Here is a 14948-nt window from a genome sequence, read left to right as displayed (position 1 = left end):
GATGAGTTGTAAAGGCTAAATTACTAAGCTTTGGGACGTATTATATATATGGGCATATTATTTATACTTGGGTATATTATACATTAAAAAAATTATAACTGTAAAAATATATATTAAACCAGTATTCATTCATTGTGAGTTTCTCTTTCCTTAGGCGGGTAAGCACCAGGAATATGAACAGAAACTACTGCAAGAATTATACAAACTAAACCCCAACTTCCTCCAGTTATCTACGGGTACAGTTGACAAGAACAAGAACAAAGTGACAGCACTGCAGAGGTATGATGTGTAACTACTGATGCTGGACTGCCTGGTTATGCTTTCTGATTATTCCAAGGAAAACTTTTATTCCTGTTTGATCCCCCAAGTTGCCTACTCTTTTAAGTACCTATTATATTATAAAATCTGACAGGTTTTCTCTGTGGAGAGACATATTGTTGTTTAGGACTGGTATTCTCCAATTTAATGTTCCCACTGAAGCCACTCCAAACCACACACCACTTGCTCACTCCTTCCACTTGCCTTCCCCTGCACCAGACGGGAGGGGAGAATTGGAGGCACAGAAGGTAAAGGTCAGAACAATTTCCTGGAAACAGCAATGAGATAAAAAAACAAACAGTAACAGTACAAATGACAGAGGGTACAAGAAAGGAGTGAATGGTTCACAAGTGATTGCTCACCCTATGGAAACCCCCGGCAGTACTGACCACTCCCTCTGCCAGGCTATGCTGACCCATAACAGAGCCCTTCCCCAGACCCCAGAAAATTACCTAAGGTGGTACAGAATTGATGCCTCCCATGTCCTAACCATGCCCCTTCCTGGCTACTGCAAAAATTTAACCCTGTCCTGGCCAGAACCAGGACACATGTACCACTTTGTTTTAAAACAAAGTGAGTGTATGTCTTAGGAAAAAAATGTGTTTCTGCATTTGGATCAGTAGTTCAGAACAAGATATTCTTATTCTGGAAGAAGACCTTGTATTTTATATTTGCAAACCAAATGTATTTGTTAAAGACCAGATGCCTACTTTCTTGGTATGGTGTCATTATGAGTGCAGTCTGTATTCTTATTTCTGAGACACCTTATAATCTTGATATGCTTTTTTTGCATCATGATTTATAGTTCAGTCCATATATTTTTTACTGTGTTGTAATTACAGGTATCACTTATTATGGCTTGCTAAAATAATATTCTGTTGAAGTAGTTTAAGTAAGTTATGAAAAGATTTCTGTCCATATGAGTATACAGTCACACAAAGATAAATTAAAGTCTGAGGTTACCAGTCCTTAATTATTCATTCAAATGGCATATTTAAGATAAAGAAATAAAAACTGTTGACAATTTCTTCCACTCCTTTTTGTAGGAGTTTGATGAAGGAGATGGGGAGAGTGAAATGTGAAGGTTAGACTGCACTTCATACGTACCTTGGCCTTGTATTCAGGGTTTGTGTTGCGTGCCAGTTTATGCACTACTGAATTTTTCAGACAATAGTTTGCCAGTGCACTGCTTGCACAGCTTGTACAGTGCACTTGCTTGCACAGCAGTCTAAGCAAGAAAGTGGGTACTGTATCTAAAATAATATCAGTGGATCTTGAATAGGCAGAATACAATTCTGAGAACTGGTATTCCAGCTGGTGTACTGGGGCTATTTTCTTTAATTTCTGGAGGCTGTGTCATATGCACTTAGACTGCAAGTGGTCAGGGCTTCTAGAGGGATCTTTTTTCTTAAGGACAGTGCTGCTCCTTATTTCTCAGGCACTGGTTCAATATTGACTTCGAAGGTAAAGTACAGCAAGCAAAACAAATACACCACTTCTTGAATTTGGGTATTGATTATTTTGTTTGAAATCTGAACTAATTTTAATTTGAAACCTAGTTAGATCCCAGCAAAACAAATTATACCAGCGAGGGAAGAATGCGCCATCTGAAACTACAGCAAACTTTTAAGCCTTTAGGAAGCAATTAAGAGTTGGAGCTTGGCCAGTCTGTGGTGCTAACATTTAGCACTTATGGAAAAAATGGGATGTTGCTCTAAAGGCAACAAGTGGTAATTTCTGGAGGTAATTTCTCTTGTCAGTTGGACAGCATAATCACAACATGGACACTGTTCTTTGCTAATGCCTAGGTACCATCTTTAGGGTTGTAAAGTGAATTTCTTGCAGCTGAGATTTTGACATATTTCTTCAAGACCCATCTTAGTACAAAATGTAGCTGGTGCACTGGTGAATGCACATTGTTCTTTCGCAGTTTCTACCCAACTGGATTCTTGTTTTTGTAGGATTCATTGATATGATACTCATATTTGTAGCAGTTTGTCAGAGCCTCTGACAAATCTGTACTGGTTCTTGTGTTTCTGGAGTGCAGGATTTCTGTTTCGTTATGGAATTGAACAGAAGTTGAGTTCTAAGTAGTAGATGCTTAATTATAAATATCCAATAGTAGAAAACAGTTTGTTAAACTCTGATAAGTGTTTTTCTACAATTGCTCTAATTTGAAAGGTCCTACTTGCAGACCTTTTTGTTCCTGCTGAAGACATCTGGTAAAATCCCCTAGGGCCACTTTGTTTACTCATCTCTTGGTATGTTACTTGATAGTCATGGTGACTGCATTCTCTTAAAATTGGAGGTATATTCCATATTTAAAACAGATCAAGCTTTTTTATTTTCCTGATTACATTTTTCTGAAGAACTGAAATGAACATTTTCTTGTGCTACAAAAACCGATTAAGGATGTGCTGATCTTTAGGAGAACAGCCCTTCGGAGATACGCAGCCAGAACTTAACCAAAACAAAAAGGCCCTCCCCCACACCCAACCCTCCCCCCTGCAAACATAAACCAATTTGTCTCTTTCCCTTTCTCCTTGGATCCAAAACTGACTTTCAACTGGCATTTTAAAGTTAGTTTTAGTATAGAGATGGCTTTGCACGGCAGTGAACATAAATTTGGATATTTAAAATAAATCTGTTAATGGATTGACAGTTGTGATATATCTGGATTACAGTTCATTTTTGTACAAGTGAGAATATTAAATGACAGACATGCTGCTGCTGTGTCATCATTCCCTGATGTTCTATATCTAATCCACTCACTATCTCTGACTTACTCCAAATGTGTGCAAAGCCAAGATGAGATCTGTAAATCAGGTCAGGATTCTCATCTATGTACATATTGTATAGGTAGTTGGGAAAAGATGGATACAGAATAGCAAATCTTAAAATACTGAGATTTGAGGGTAGCTACTATTACTAATTTTATCTGAATAGAAGTAGGAAATGTTTGTGTTGCTATAAGCAGTTACTGAAATTTCCATGTTCTGACTGTGAAATCAGTAAATTGACCTAAAGATGTAGAGTAAATGTTGGACCATGTAATAGGAACATACTAATGTAGGGGAACATCAGGAGGGACATACATGTTAAAAATTTTTCTTTGTGAAAGCTGCTTCCTTACAGGACTTGGACACTAAAACCAGCTCCTGATAGAAGCAAATGAAAAGCTACAGTTAACATAAAAGAACTTGAGAACACAAAAGCAGGTCTTTTATAATAAGATTGCAGGGTTAGCAGACAACACTGTATTTGAATCCATTTGGTTATAGACTATATTCCATTTTGCTTACATTTGTACAGAATATAACTATTTACAGCAAAAACTTGGGCTTTGAGTCCTCTCTTGAACTTTTTTCAGTTCTAATGTGTACTCTAAAATGAAATTTAATGTTAATTTATAAAAGGGAAGTAATTATGGCTTTAAACTAGAAATGAATGGAGCAGTAACTTGAACAGTGTGTTTGTCTGGCTGATCTCATGGTCCGTTAGCAAAGCTGTAGACTCTTGTGTAGGTGTAAAACATAAAACTTCATCTGTTGTGGCCAGGCTTGATAGGGCCTGGAATATAAAACATATATTAAAAAAAGAAGGACTTAGCTTGTGACTTACAGAACTTAAAAATAGTTATGGGCTAAAGCAAGTAATTCTAAATGAAGTATGCAAAGGTCTGGACACTTGAACTGTTGATGGCATTTTTCATTTTTATTTACATTTTTTTCTTCTCCCCCAGATGGGCACGTTTGAACTTTAGCATTGGCAAAGCAGCTATCTATTCAGCAAAGAAAACAGACTTCCCTCTGGTTTTCTTTCTACCCTACCTATCCTACTAATTATTTTTTTAAGTCATCACCATTTAAAATCTGAAAAATAATATCCAGATAAATCTATTCTTATGGATTGTCTGGCACAAGGATTTATTTCCCCAGTGTTTACAATTTTTAAAACACTTTCTTCATAACTTGAACTCTTCTATTTTTTTTTTTTTTATTTTACTCTTGCCTTTTTCCAGACCCAACAGTAATAGCAAAGATGCCTGGCCATCATTACAGAGTTCAAGTAAATCAGCCAACGGTTTAACAATGGAACACAGGAAAACGCCTCCTATATTAGAAAATGGCACAGACCCAGAACACATGACTCCAGATGGTGCAGACTCAGATTTCGGGTAATTGCACTGCCTTTTATACTTCAGATAGCTTGCTTTCTCTCTCACTGATTGGTGTGGAGGGAATGATTCTTCAGTCTCTCTGGTTGGAGAGCTGGATTCAAATCCTGATCAGGTCGCAAAAAGCTGGGCTTAGCATGGCCCATGTTAAAAAGACTGATTGGCAGACTGTGCAGGGGAACCCTAACATGAAGTTAGTAAGTGACAGCACAGGTAAGAGCTGAGTGGAACAGAATAACCAGGGGATCAACAGCTTGTACAGCTGCACAGTCCCAGTCAGAGCTGAGCCCTTTTTTTCTATACAGAAGCTTCCACAAAAGCACATGCTGTACATCAAGAGGCTTGTCACTTGGAAAAGCTTCAGTAGAGGGAAGTTAAATGTTAGGGCTAAAATATCTGTCGTTTTCTTCTAGTGATGTGTTCCAGAAACACAACTCCAGAGCAAAGGGTTCCCCAATTACCACTTGGAGGGACAACAGGGCAGCAGACTCAACTGAGGCTTCTTTGTGTAGCGGAAATAATTCATCTGCTTACAATAACCTCTTATTGCCAGCCAACATTTTTTCTTTTTTGATGCCCTTCTTGAATAGAACTGGTGTCCTCTTCTACCTTACACATCACTTGCAGTTCAGTTTTAGTCTGTAGTTGTGCTGGTTTGTTATTTGTAGACCCCTTTAGGTAATACACGTTTGGCTCATTCAGAGGTTGGATGGGGGAAAAGCAAGGTAAACCCTAATATTTCAAGCAGTGGTGCTGCTGAGTAAGTAGCCAGTCTTCATTTTAAATCAATATTGAACCCATGCATTAAAATAGAGAGTGTTGCTGAAAGTGGTATCTTCTTGTTAGGCTAAATAGCAGTCCCATTGAGGAGTGATCAGAGAGCCTGTGAATTGCCTCTCAGTAGCGATGTGCAATTTTCTTTTCTTCCTGAAAAGAATGTATTAAATGTAAATAAAAATATTACAGTCAATAAGTCTTGTTCGTTCCTGAGGGCTGGAAGTCTGTCTTGCAAATAAAGGCTCCTTAGGCAGGTTCAAGTATAACAACCATTTTCATCATTTAGATTGTCAGTAAAAGTTGTCTTACTCATAGCTTTTTAGACTGCAGTATTGTGACTGTTAGCTGTAGGGAAAGAATTTGACTGGAATATCAGCTCTACAATCAGAATTGATTGTGTATTGAAGAGTCTACAGCAAACTTCTGTGCTATAGGTATTTAAAATTGCTAACCAAAAGCAGTTTGTTTCAAATGGAAGAGCTTTATTCATGCTGTGGGATCACTAAGTAGAGAGTATTTGTAAATCTTCACTGGAGTAATGCAGTGGTTTTTCTTTTGTAGTCATAAATATTTCAGCTTAATTTATCTGTTTGAGATACTGACCCAATCAGTGCTCTTTTTTTACAAAAAAATTTATTGATGATTACTCTTACACAGTTTCTTTTAGAATGGAGAAGTAATTCTGCTGGGTTTTGATAAGTCATTTTGGGGTGAGGGGAAGAATTATCAGTGGAAGCAATCTTACGAATTGTTGACCTTACTGTATGGCTGTATGCAGTAATTAAACTTTGCAGCAGCAAGGGCTGTTTGAAAACAAAGTGTATCTAGAATCTGAAGTCTGCACCCAGGTAAAAGAAATTGTTACATATATGTTTCCTGTGCTAACATCATAACTGTAATTTGACTTGTATCACATTGGGGCCTCTTAATGGAACTGAAATTCATGTTCTTACTTCTGGTGCTTGTTTGTAGAATCTGTGTATTGGCCTGCGCAGCTTGATGCTTGTGCATCTTTTCTTACGGGTAGATGACAAAGAGAGTACCTTGAAGTTGTGAAGCAAAGATTTGTGTGAACTTCAATAATACCATTTCATTAGTGCGGTATTTAGCATAATTAAGGCAAGTCACAGATGCCCATAAGAATCTTGAATCCTGAGATGTGCCATTTATTTCAAACAATAATTTGCAGTGAATGGCTTTCTGAGGTGGTTTTCTGCTGTATCTTTGTATTATCCTTATTTTTGGCAGTTTTTTGTGCTATGTTTTTTTTTCCCCTTCTGTCATCTCAAACCTCAATTTTTTTAACTTGGGACTAACATCTGCTGGTTAAAATCTTAAAGGCTGGTGGGAAGCTTAACTTGCCACCAAGACTAAATTGTTAATTTAATGTTTTATCTCTCCCAGATTTATTTAGGATTTGTATGGAAACTGAAAACTTGTGTATTTGGAAAATAGATCTTTTCAAGTTTCTTTACAGGAGTATCGTAGATGGAACTGACTGTTACAAAATACTGCCGTAGGATAGAGTTCTGGCTTTTTGTGTGGTATAGAGTAGCTATGAACATGTTCAAAACTTTTCTTTTATTCCTTAAGGTGGTCAGCAAGCAGAGTGGAGGGTGGTGAAAAGAAGTATTACAGTATATGACAAATGATTGGAATGCTTATGATAAAAAAAGCAGTCTCATAAAAAAAATAAGTGGACTTTTTTCCATCTTAATTCCTACTTCTTAATTTTGCTTTGTTTTTATTTTAAGGCTTATCTTCCACTGCAAAAGCAAATGTTGGTTTTTCATGTTAAATACTTGAGTGTCTTACTGTCTTTTTCCCTTCCACTTTTGCAGCCCTATCGATAAACCTTCAGATTCCCTCAGTATAGGAAATGGTGACAGCTCTCAGCAGGTAAGACACAAAGATAAGTGCTCTGAAAGTAACAAGTGGGTTTGAGGACTTAATGCAACTTGCAGTTGGAGAAGCAAGTATTTTCTGAAGTGTATCATAATTGGGCATTAATCCATTGGGAATGGATTGTCCCAGGAGGTGGTGGAGTCTCTGTCTCTGGAGGTGTTTAAGAAAGGACTGGATGTGGCACTTGGTGCCATGGTCTAGTTGACAAGGTGGTGTTCAGTCATAGGTTGGACTCAATGATTTCAAATGTCATTTTCCACCCTAGTTTCGTCTGTGATAATTTTAAATAAAATTTTAAAAGGCTATCACTAAGTTGATTTTTTTGTTTGACCTTGTGCTGAGCTTTATCTTAAACCCAGTTGTGGCCAAAAGTTTTGAGATTTTTTATCTGAATTAGTGAATATTTTATATATAAACTCATGTCCTAATTTTTCTCTTTTTCTCTTGCCTGTAGATAACAAACAGTGACACACCTTCACCACCACCTGGTTTAACAAAACCCAATCCAGTTATACCCATCAGTTCATCTAATCACAGTGCACGGTCCCCTTTTGAAGGGGCTGTAACAGAATCACAGTCACTCTTCTCTGACAACTTCCGGCACCCTAACCCCATCCCTAGTGGGCTTCCTCCATTCCCCAGCTCTCCACAGACTTCAAGTGACTGGCCCACAGCACCAGAACCACAGAGCCTCTTCACATCAGGTACATCCACAAGTTACATGGCTTGGTATTGCTTGCTTTTGCGATTGCTTAAACTTGTATGGAGTTGTACAGGGCTTAAAACTCTGTAGAACCTGAAAGTCTAGGACTTATTCCATACTGTGTTTTCCCCCCTTAAAAATGGCAAAAAGATTTGTCACTTAACTGCAAATGAATTGCACTGACCTAAGGGTTTCTTCTTAAAGAAACTTTACAGAGCTTTCAAGCTGCATGGCTGAATTGAGAGTACTTATTTTAGTTTTTCTTAGCAACATGTATAGGATGTCACATGTATGCTTTAATATTTAGTGTTACAGGTTTTTATTGAGAATGGGGAAAATATAGGGTATCAGTATATATTGGTGTGATAATCTGTAGTTCTAATATCAGAAGCTGTTCTGTAGAATTCAGAATTTTCTTTAGTATCCTGCATAGTTATCTAAAGGTGCCTAATCTTTCTCTTTCTGAGGTCAGATTCTATGAATTCAGACAAGTTATGTTTAATTTCATCACCTGAAAGATACCTGTATTTTCCAGGTACTTTTGTATGAAATACCATGTCTCATGCATGAAACATCGTTTTAGTTGCAATGATAGAGTCTTGGGAGTGGTTAACAGTATTTAAGAGCTCACAAATTGTAAGTCTGAGGGAATTGTTAGAAAATTAAATTAAACTGTATCAGTAAAAAATGGAATTCAAATAATGTTATGACAGAGTTGGTTTACTTAGTGATTAGTCATCTTCTGATGTTTATCTTGCTCCCGGATATCATAATTTTGTTTGTAAACAATATTTATTACCAAGGAAATTACTTGCTGCTAAGGTGCTTGATGCAGCAATTTTGTGAGGACTAAGTAGCAGCGAGAGACAATTTTCAGGTAGTAGAGATCATAGTTAATATAAAGTTGGTTACTGTTTAAATAAGAATGCAAAGGACAAGTTCTTGTTGGTCTAGCAACTCTTTATCTATCAGCATGGATTTTAGAGTGAAAACAGAAGCATAGATTCCTTCTCCGAGAGGATACTGAACCTTCTTAAAGCGGCAGACCAGGTCCCTACCAGCAGAGGGAGTTAATGTTGCAAGTGATGCTACCCTATACTTAGCAGCTTGCTTGACCACAATTTTGAGGAAAAATACTTTGAAGATAGACCCAGACCTGAACAAGAAACTTAACGCTATCATGAAAAGAAGTAGTAATTGAAAATGAAGACAAATTCTGATAACATTTTTTGCAGCACTGCCTCACAGTATTTAACAATATCCTGTGATGCAGTTCCCTTTTTTATTTTATCATTGGGTCTCCTCAAGAATTTGGCTTGCTTCTCTTCATAATGGTAGACAGTAAGGGATTTTTTGAGGGTTTTTTTGTTTTGAACAACTCCTCTGAGGTTCTTTCTTTTGAGAGGGAATGTCCTGCTTATCTTTCTTGCACAGCATTAATAGTGAAAGCAAAATACTGAACTGAGTAACAACTTAATTTAAATTCTGTTTGTTCACACTTCCATGAAGTAATATGGGATAAAGAAGGCTCTAAGCAAGTGTTCGTTGGTCTCTTTCTACTTGGGGTTATTCCTGAAAATACTTAGGATAAGGTTTTTCTATAGTTCAAGAACAGAACAGTTCTGCAGTAAAAATGTTATTTGCTAGTTCTAGCACTTCACCTTTAGTAGAAATCTGTGACAGTTTGTTCTCAAAATGGCATTCTAAGCTGGTGAGGTGTCTTTCGGGAACGTATAAAGTAGTATTATATGAAAGATAATAGACCACAGTCAGATACACAGGCTGAAGTTTTTATATGGATAAATAATTTCTAATTCTCATTCTAAATCCTGTTCCTTTCTTCTCCAACAGAAACTATACCAGTATCCTCCTCCACAGACTGGCAAGCAGCTTTTGGGTTTGGTTCCTCCAAACAGCAAGAGGACGACTTAGGGTTTGATCCCTTTGACATCACCCGCAAAGCCTTAGCAGACCTGATTGAGAAGGAACTGTCAGTCCAAGACCAACCTTCCCTTTCGCCCACATCTCTTCAGAACCCTACCCCACACACTACAACTGCCAAAGGGCCAGGTTCTGGATTCCTGCATCCTGCTGCACCCACAAATGCCAACTCTCTCAGTAGCACCTTTCCAGTCATGCCACAGAGGTTTCCACAGTTTCAACAGCATCGAGCAGTTTACAACTCCTTCAGTTTTCCAGGCCAAGCAGCTCGCTATCCTTGGATGGCCTTCCCACGCAATAGCATCATGCACTTGAACCACACAGCAAATCCCACCTCAAATAGTAATTTCTTGGACTTGAATCTCCCACCACAACACAGCACAGGTCTGGGAGGGATCCCTATATCAGGTAGGTGAATAGGGACAGCCATGAATATGACTTAATTCATGCTCTCAGCTTCTCTGAGTCAAAACAGGAAAAGGGAATAGCCAGCAACAAGCAGTAGACCTACTTTCTTGACTGTCATACTAGGTTTATGAATGGAGGGAGGAATGTTGTTTTAAATAGGTCCTTTCCATTAAAATAAAGTAACTGGATATTTAGCCTTGTAAATACTGAGCTTTATAAGGAAGGTGGAGTATTATGTGCCCGCTTAATTTTGTGCCAAAGCAGATTGGTATTTTGGTTCTTCACTCTTGCCAGACTGGCTTTACTTAAGAATAGGCCCTGGAAGTGCATTGTGATTTTCACGTTGGCATGCAGATGTTGACCAGAGTTCTTAAAGTCGTGCAAAAAACTGTAATGATGGTAATTTGTGCCAGATGTCCCTGCTGAGTTGTTCCCTCTTGCACATAACTGAATGGCTGCACAATAAACATTCAGTGCTGTTCATTTCTGTACTTCAGATGGCCTTAATATTATGCTAATCTTCACTGAATGGATGCTTGCAGTGTGTGTAAGAGGATTCATCCTGGTTCTGAGGGTTGTGATGTTGGAGAAAAATAAATGTGCAGTCAGGCCAGTTCAGGCTGCCCTGAGTGGATTAATAGGCTCTTGCATCAAACATTACAGCTAAGGAGCTAGTTGTAACAATAATTGTCTTGATTAAAAATTCATTTCTGTGGTTTGAAGTCCTTCCATACTCCAGTTTAGCTTGTCCCAAACAGATACTCTTCTTGTAACAGGGGAAAAAATTGTATTACATGTGTAACCAACTGCAGGTAGGAAGTCTCTGTTAGCTCTTTGTAGCCTTGAGGTAGAGAAGACTGCCTCTTGAGATGTTGCCAGCATTATTTTCTTCTCATGGGCTTTAGAAGTACTAGCTTTATTATAAGAAAGTGACCTAGAAAAATTAGTGGTTTTTTTGATGCTGTAGTACAAGAGCTAATTTTGGCTGTTACTTTCCTGTACGTTGTCCTCTTTGAAGGCTTTTTGCAGCTACAGTACTGCTGTAGGGTCTTCAGGCTGATTCAAGTATAAACCTGGTCCAGACTACAAATGCAAGTAGTTCAAAACTCTTTATGCTGGCAATGGCAAAGTGTTTAGCCTAAAATGACTGATACTGGTTGCACTAAAAAAAAAAAGTTGTTTCTGGCACGGAGTAAAAAAGTACAGCATCCACAGCTGCAATTTTGCTCACTTTCCCCTAAACTATGTAGAACTTTCAGAAAAACAAGAAGATACCACTTTTCAACTCTACTGCTCAATTGTAAAAACTTCTACTTTGAGGAGTCAGTAACAAGACTCTTATGGACTGGGGGACCAGAAAAATCCTTTAGTGTTGAAAAAATGTGTTCTTACAGATTGATTCTAGGTTTGCAAAAGTATTGCATTATTTTAAGTGTAGTTAACAGTTTGAAAGCGGAACTTTTTCTGTTCGTAGAAGACTTGTAGATCTCTTGTTCAGCTTCTGAAGAGCAGGTTGTGTGGTGCTGGTTGATGCACAGCCCAGGCCATGCACTTCCCCCATATGTTTTAAGGTAACAGAATTGATATTTATGTTCTTTTTATGTGTGCAACTGTAGAACCAATTAATCTAAAAATATTTTTGGCAAACACCGTGCTAAAACCAGAATAAACATCAGCTGTAGTAACTATGGAAAGATCCTTTGAGTTGGTTTTAATCTCTTGTTATGGAAAACATTGTTAGTTGACTGGCTGACAATTAGATAGCAGCAGTTGCTGCACTGCAAACACTTCTCAGCTGATCTACATGTCAGCTTTGATATATTTTGGAAAAAGAATCATTTGCACAAGGATAGATTACTTCGTCTTTTTTTGCTGCCAGAAATCAGCTGAAGTCTCAGTTCTGGTTTAGTTTGCTGGGTTATGGGTTTGTATTATTTGTATTTATTTTAATGCTCTAACTGCCTCAGAAGTACAAATAATTTTAAAGTCAGGAGATTACCTCATAACTCATTTTTTGTGTGCTTAGTAGTTTCCAATTTATTGATTATTCTTTTTTTTAACCTGCATCTAGTACAGGTCTCTCAATGAATCCCTTTTATATTCTGTTTGAAAAAATAATTCCTGTTCTTTGTTTGCTTTTAATCTATCAGTAGCAAGTAGATAATTACAGAATTTTCCTAGTTTCCTCATGTAATTTACAGATACAGCTATCTGGTGGGGTTGGGGAAAGAAAGTGGTTTCCAAGTACAGAGAACTCCTGTGTATAAGACTTTATTTGCAGTAGTTTGTAACATACCCTAGCTGACCTGCTAAAAAGGCTGTGTGTATCATAAGAGCTGGTTAGCAGTATGGAGCAGTTAGTTGTAGTACACCTGAAGCTCCTTTTTCTTGGCTCTTTTGTTACTCCATATTAGGGTGTTTTAGTGAACTTGGCTGGTTCAGATATAACAGGAAAAGAAACCAAGTGCAGGTGAAACTTCACACTCTCTCTTGTAGCAGAGACCCCTCTACTGCTGTAAAAGTCACATGTTTCTTAAGGTCTTTGATCACAGTTTTTTTACAGGATTATAAATTCCTAAAGTAGCTGATACTGGACCAGTTATTGGTAAAAAAAAAAAGCAGGGTGAGAACAGGCACATTAGTCTGTCTGCCTGTTCTATTTAATCAACCCTTTTGAACCTTTTTATTTATGTCAAAACAAGCAGATTTAATAATTTCTATAAATTCATGTGTTAGTATAGTATTTTCTAGGCTTTCTAAATTCGAGTTGATTTCACTAAGTGTATTTGTGGTATGGAAGCTTGTATGAAGAAAATGGTGTCTTTTAAACTGTTGCTGTTTCCGCTTTAGGCATCATTCACATGAATTTGAGATGCTCATGTGTGACATGTTAAATGTAATTTGCTGAAGCTACCTTTTGTTTATTTGAGAATCAGAGCTGTGCTGTATTCATAACCCCACAGCTGCAGGCAGGGCTGTTCTGTGATGTGTACCCAATTGAAATGGAGGAACACAGGCACTACCTTTTTTTTTTTCTCTTTTTTTTTTTTATATTAAGCTCTCATTTAAAGGTAATTTCTTTGTGGAATTTGGTTGCCTATTTCTCAGAGGAAGTAGTATTTATTAACTAATTCTGTGGTTTCCAGTGGAATTACACAGTGACACATGATTGACTTCATAGATTTATTATGCATGTACTTGAAATGTGTCATATTCATCAGGCGTACATTTGTCCCCAACCCATATTTAAATGAACTTTTTGATTGATTCCCAAATAAATTTTTTTTTTTCCTTCCCCCACCGTATGGTTTTGTAAACTGTAACAGATGTTACATGTTGTTATTTTCAGGGACAATTTAAGCTTATTGCTGCTCTCTGGAGTGGGATTGATTAGATGGTTTACTGTGTAATTGTAACTGTGCTTCAGGAGAACAGTTCAGTGACTTCTTCATGGACAGTGTGACTGTTGCTACAAGCAATCTTACCCTAGATTGTATGCAGCTGTCCTAAGAATATTGGCCAGCAGCTATGCTTTGTTCTGCAGATAATGCCAAGGGAAAGATTGATTTACTGACAGCACCGTGGGTGGCTGTGTGCCTTTATTTTTGTGTTACTATAGGATAACAGGAAACTCTTTGTAATTTGATAGCTAGTACACCATCATCTTTGCTACCCTACTGCCTGTGGTGTGTTCAAAAATAATAGGTTTAGTATGAGATCATAGAGTAAGGTAGGAGTCACATTAACAGTGTGTTTTGAGACAAATGCTTACAACCTGAGAAGTATGCATATTAATAATTTGCAAATAGAAATATATAGTTTTATTTCTTGAATTTACTGAGTGGTTGGTAGTCATTGATTTTGTTAGATGGAAATATAGTAACAAACTCAAAGTTAAAAGTATTAGGAAAAAGTTTAAATGGGTAGTCCACTTTCCCATCAGTTCTATGCAGGATGAAGTACTTGACATTTTGAAACACTGGCTATTACTTCATTTATTAATTTCATAATTATCCTGAATGTGAAAGTTAATTGTAAGCTCTCTATATTTGATAATAATGAGGTACTTCAAACTCTTCCAAGACTACTCCTACACAATAACATGTATATATTCTTCTCAAACAAATCATTGAAACCCCTGAGTTGGAAGGGACCCACAAGGATCATCAAGTCCAATTTCTAACTCTGCACAGGGCAGCCTAAAAATTAAATCATATGTCTCAAAGCATTGTCCAAATGCTTCTTGAACAGAGGCAATTTATGTATATAATACATACATTAAAAACCTAAGTAAGAGGAAATAGTCAAGTGGACACAGATAGAAACCATAAAGAATTAAACCCTATTTAGGATAGGGAGGAAAAATGCTCTACTCTGTCTTTGAAGATAACCACTGTAAAGTTCATCAAGATATTTTAACTATGCAACTGACTGATACGGAAACTGCAATAGGTTTCTGTGAGCTGTTCCTGACATTTCAAAACATGGGGGGTTGAATGTCATAAGTCTGTGTAATAGAATGTAATGAAGAGTCAAAATTTTATTCTCGTAAGACCTTTTAGTTTTGATGTTGTGGCTTATATCTGTTGAATATGTACATCCTTATTGATGGTATTATGTATATTTTAAGATGAGACAATAAATGGGCAGACAGCTCTATTAATTTTGGGTGTCCCCCAGCAGTGTCCGTGGTAGTGGTGTTGCATTCCTTATCCAGAC

General features: G+C 37.3%; 1 protein-coding gene across 4 annotated transcripts in view; it reads left to right on the top strand.

Annotated features, from left to right (window-relative positions):
* CNOT4 (CCR4-NOT transcription complex subunit 4) overlaps positions 1-14948 on the top strand; it is a 78110-nt gene that overhangs the window by 49930 nt on the left and 13232 nt on the right. For 2 of the 4 annotated variants that reach the window (XM_082281016.1, XM_082281017.1), the window contains exons 7-11: positions 155-279; positions 4340-4495; positions 7114-7171; positions 7632-7881; positions 9732-10229. In XM_082281016.1, coding sequence (XP_082137142.1) covers positions 155-279; positions 4340-4495; positions 7114-7171; positions 7632-7881; positions 9732-10229 — 1087 coding nt within the window. The remainder of the gene's footprint in view (positions 1-154; positions 280-4339; positions 4496-7113; positions 7172-7631; positions 7882-9731; positions 10230-14948) is intronic. The other 2 variants (XM_082281018.1, XM_082281015.1) reach the window with 1 other exon arrangement.

This window comes from Coloeus monedula, assembly GCF_965178545.1.
Source record: "Coloeus monedula genome assembly, chromosome: 4".
Classification (NCBI taxonomy): domain Eukaryota; kingdom Metazoa; phylum Chordata; class Aves; order Passeriformes; family Corvidae; genus Coloeus; species Coloeus monedula.
This window is presented reverse-complemented; position numbering and strand designations above follow the sequence as displayed.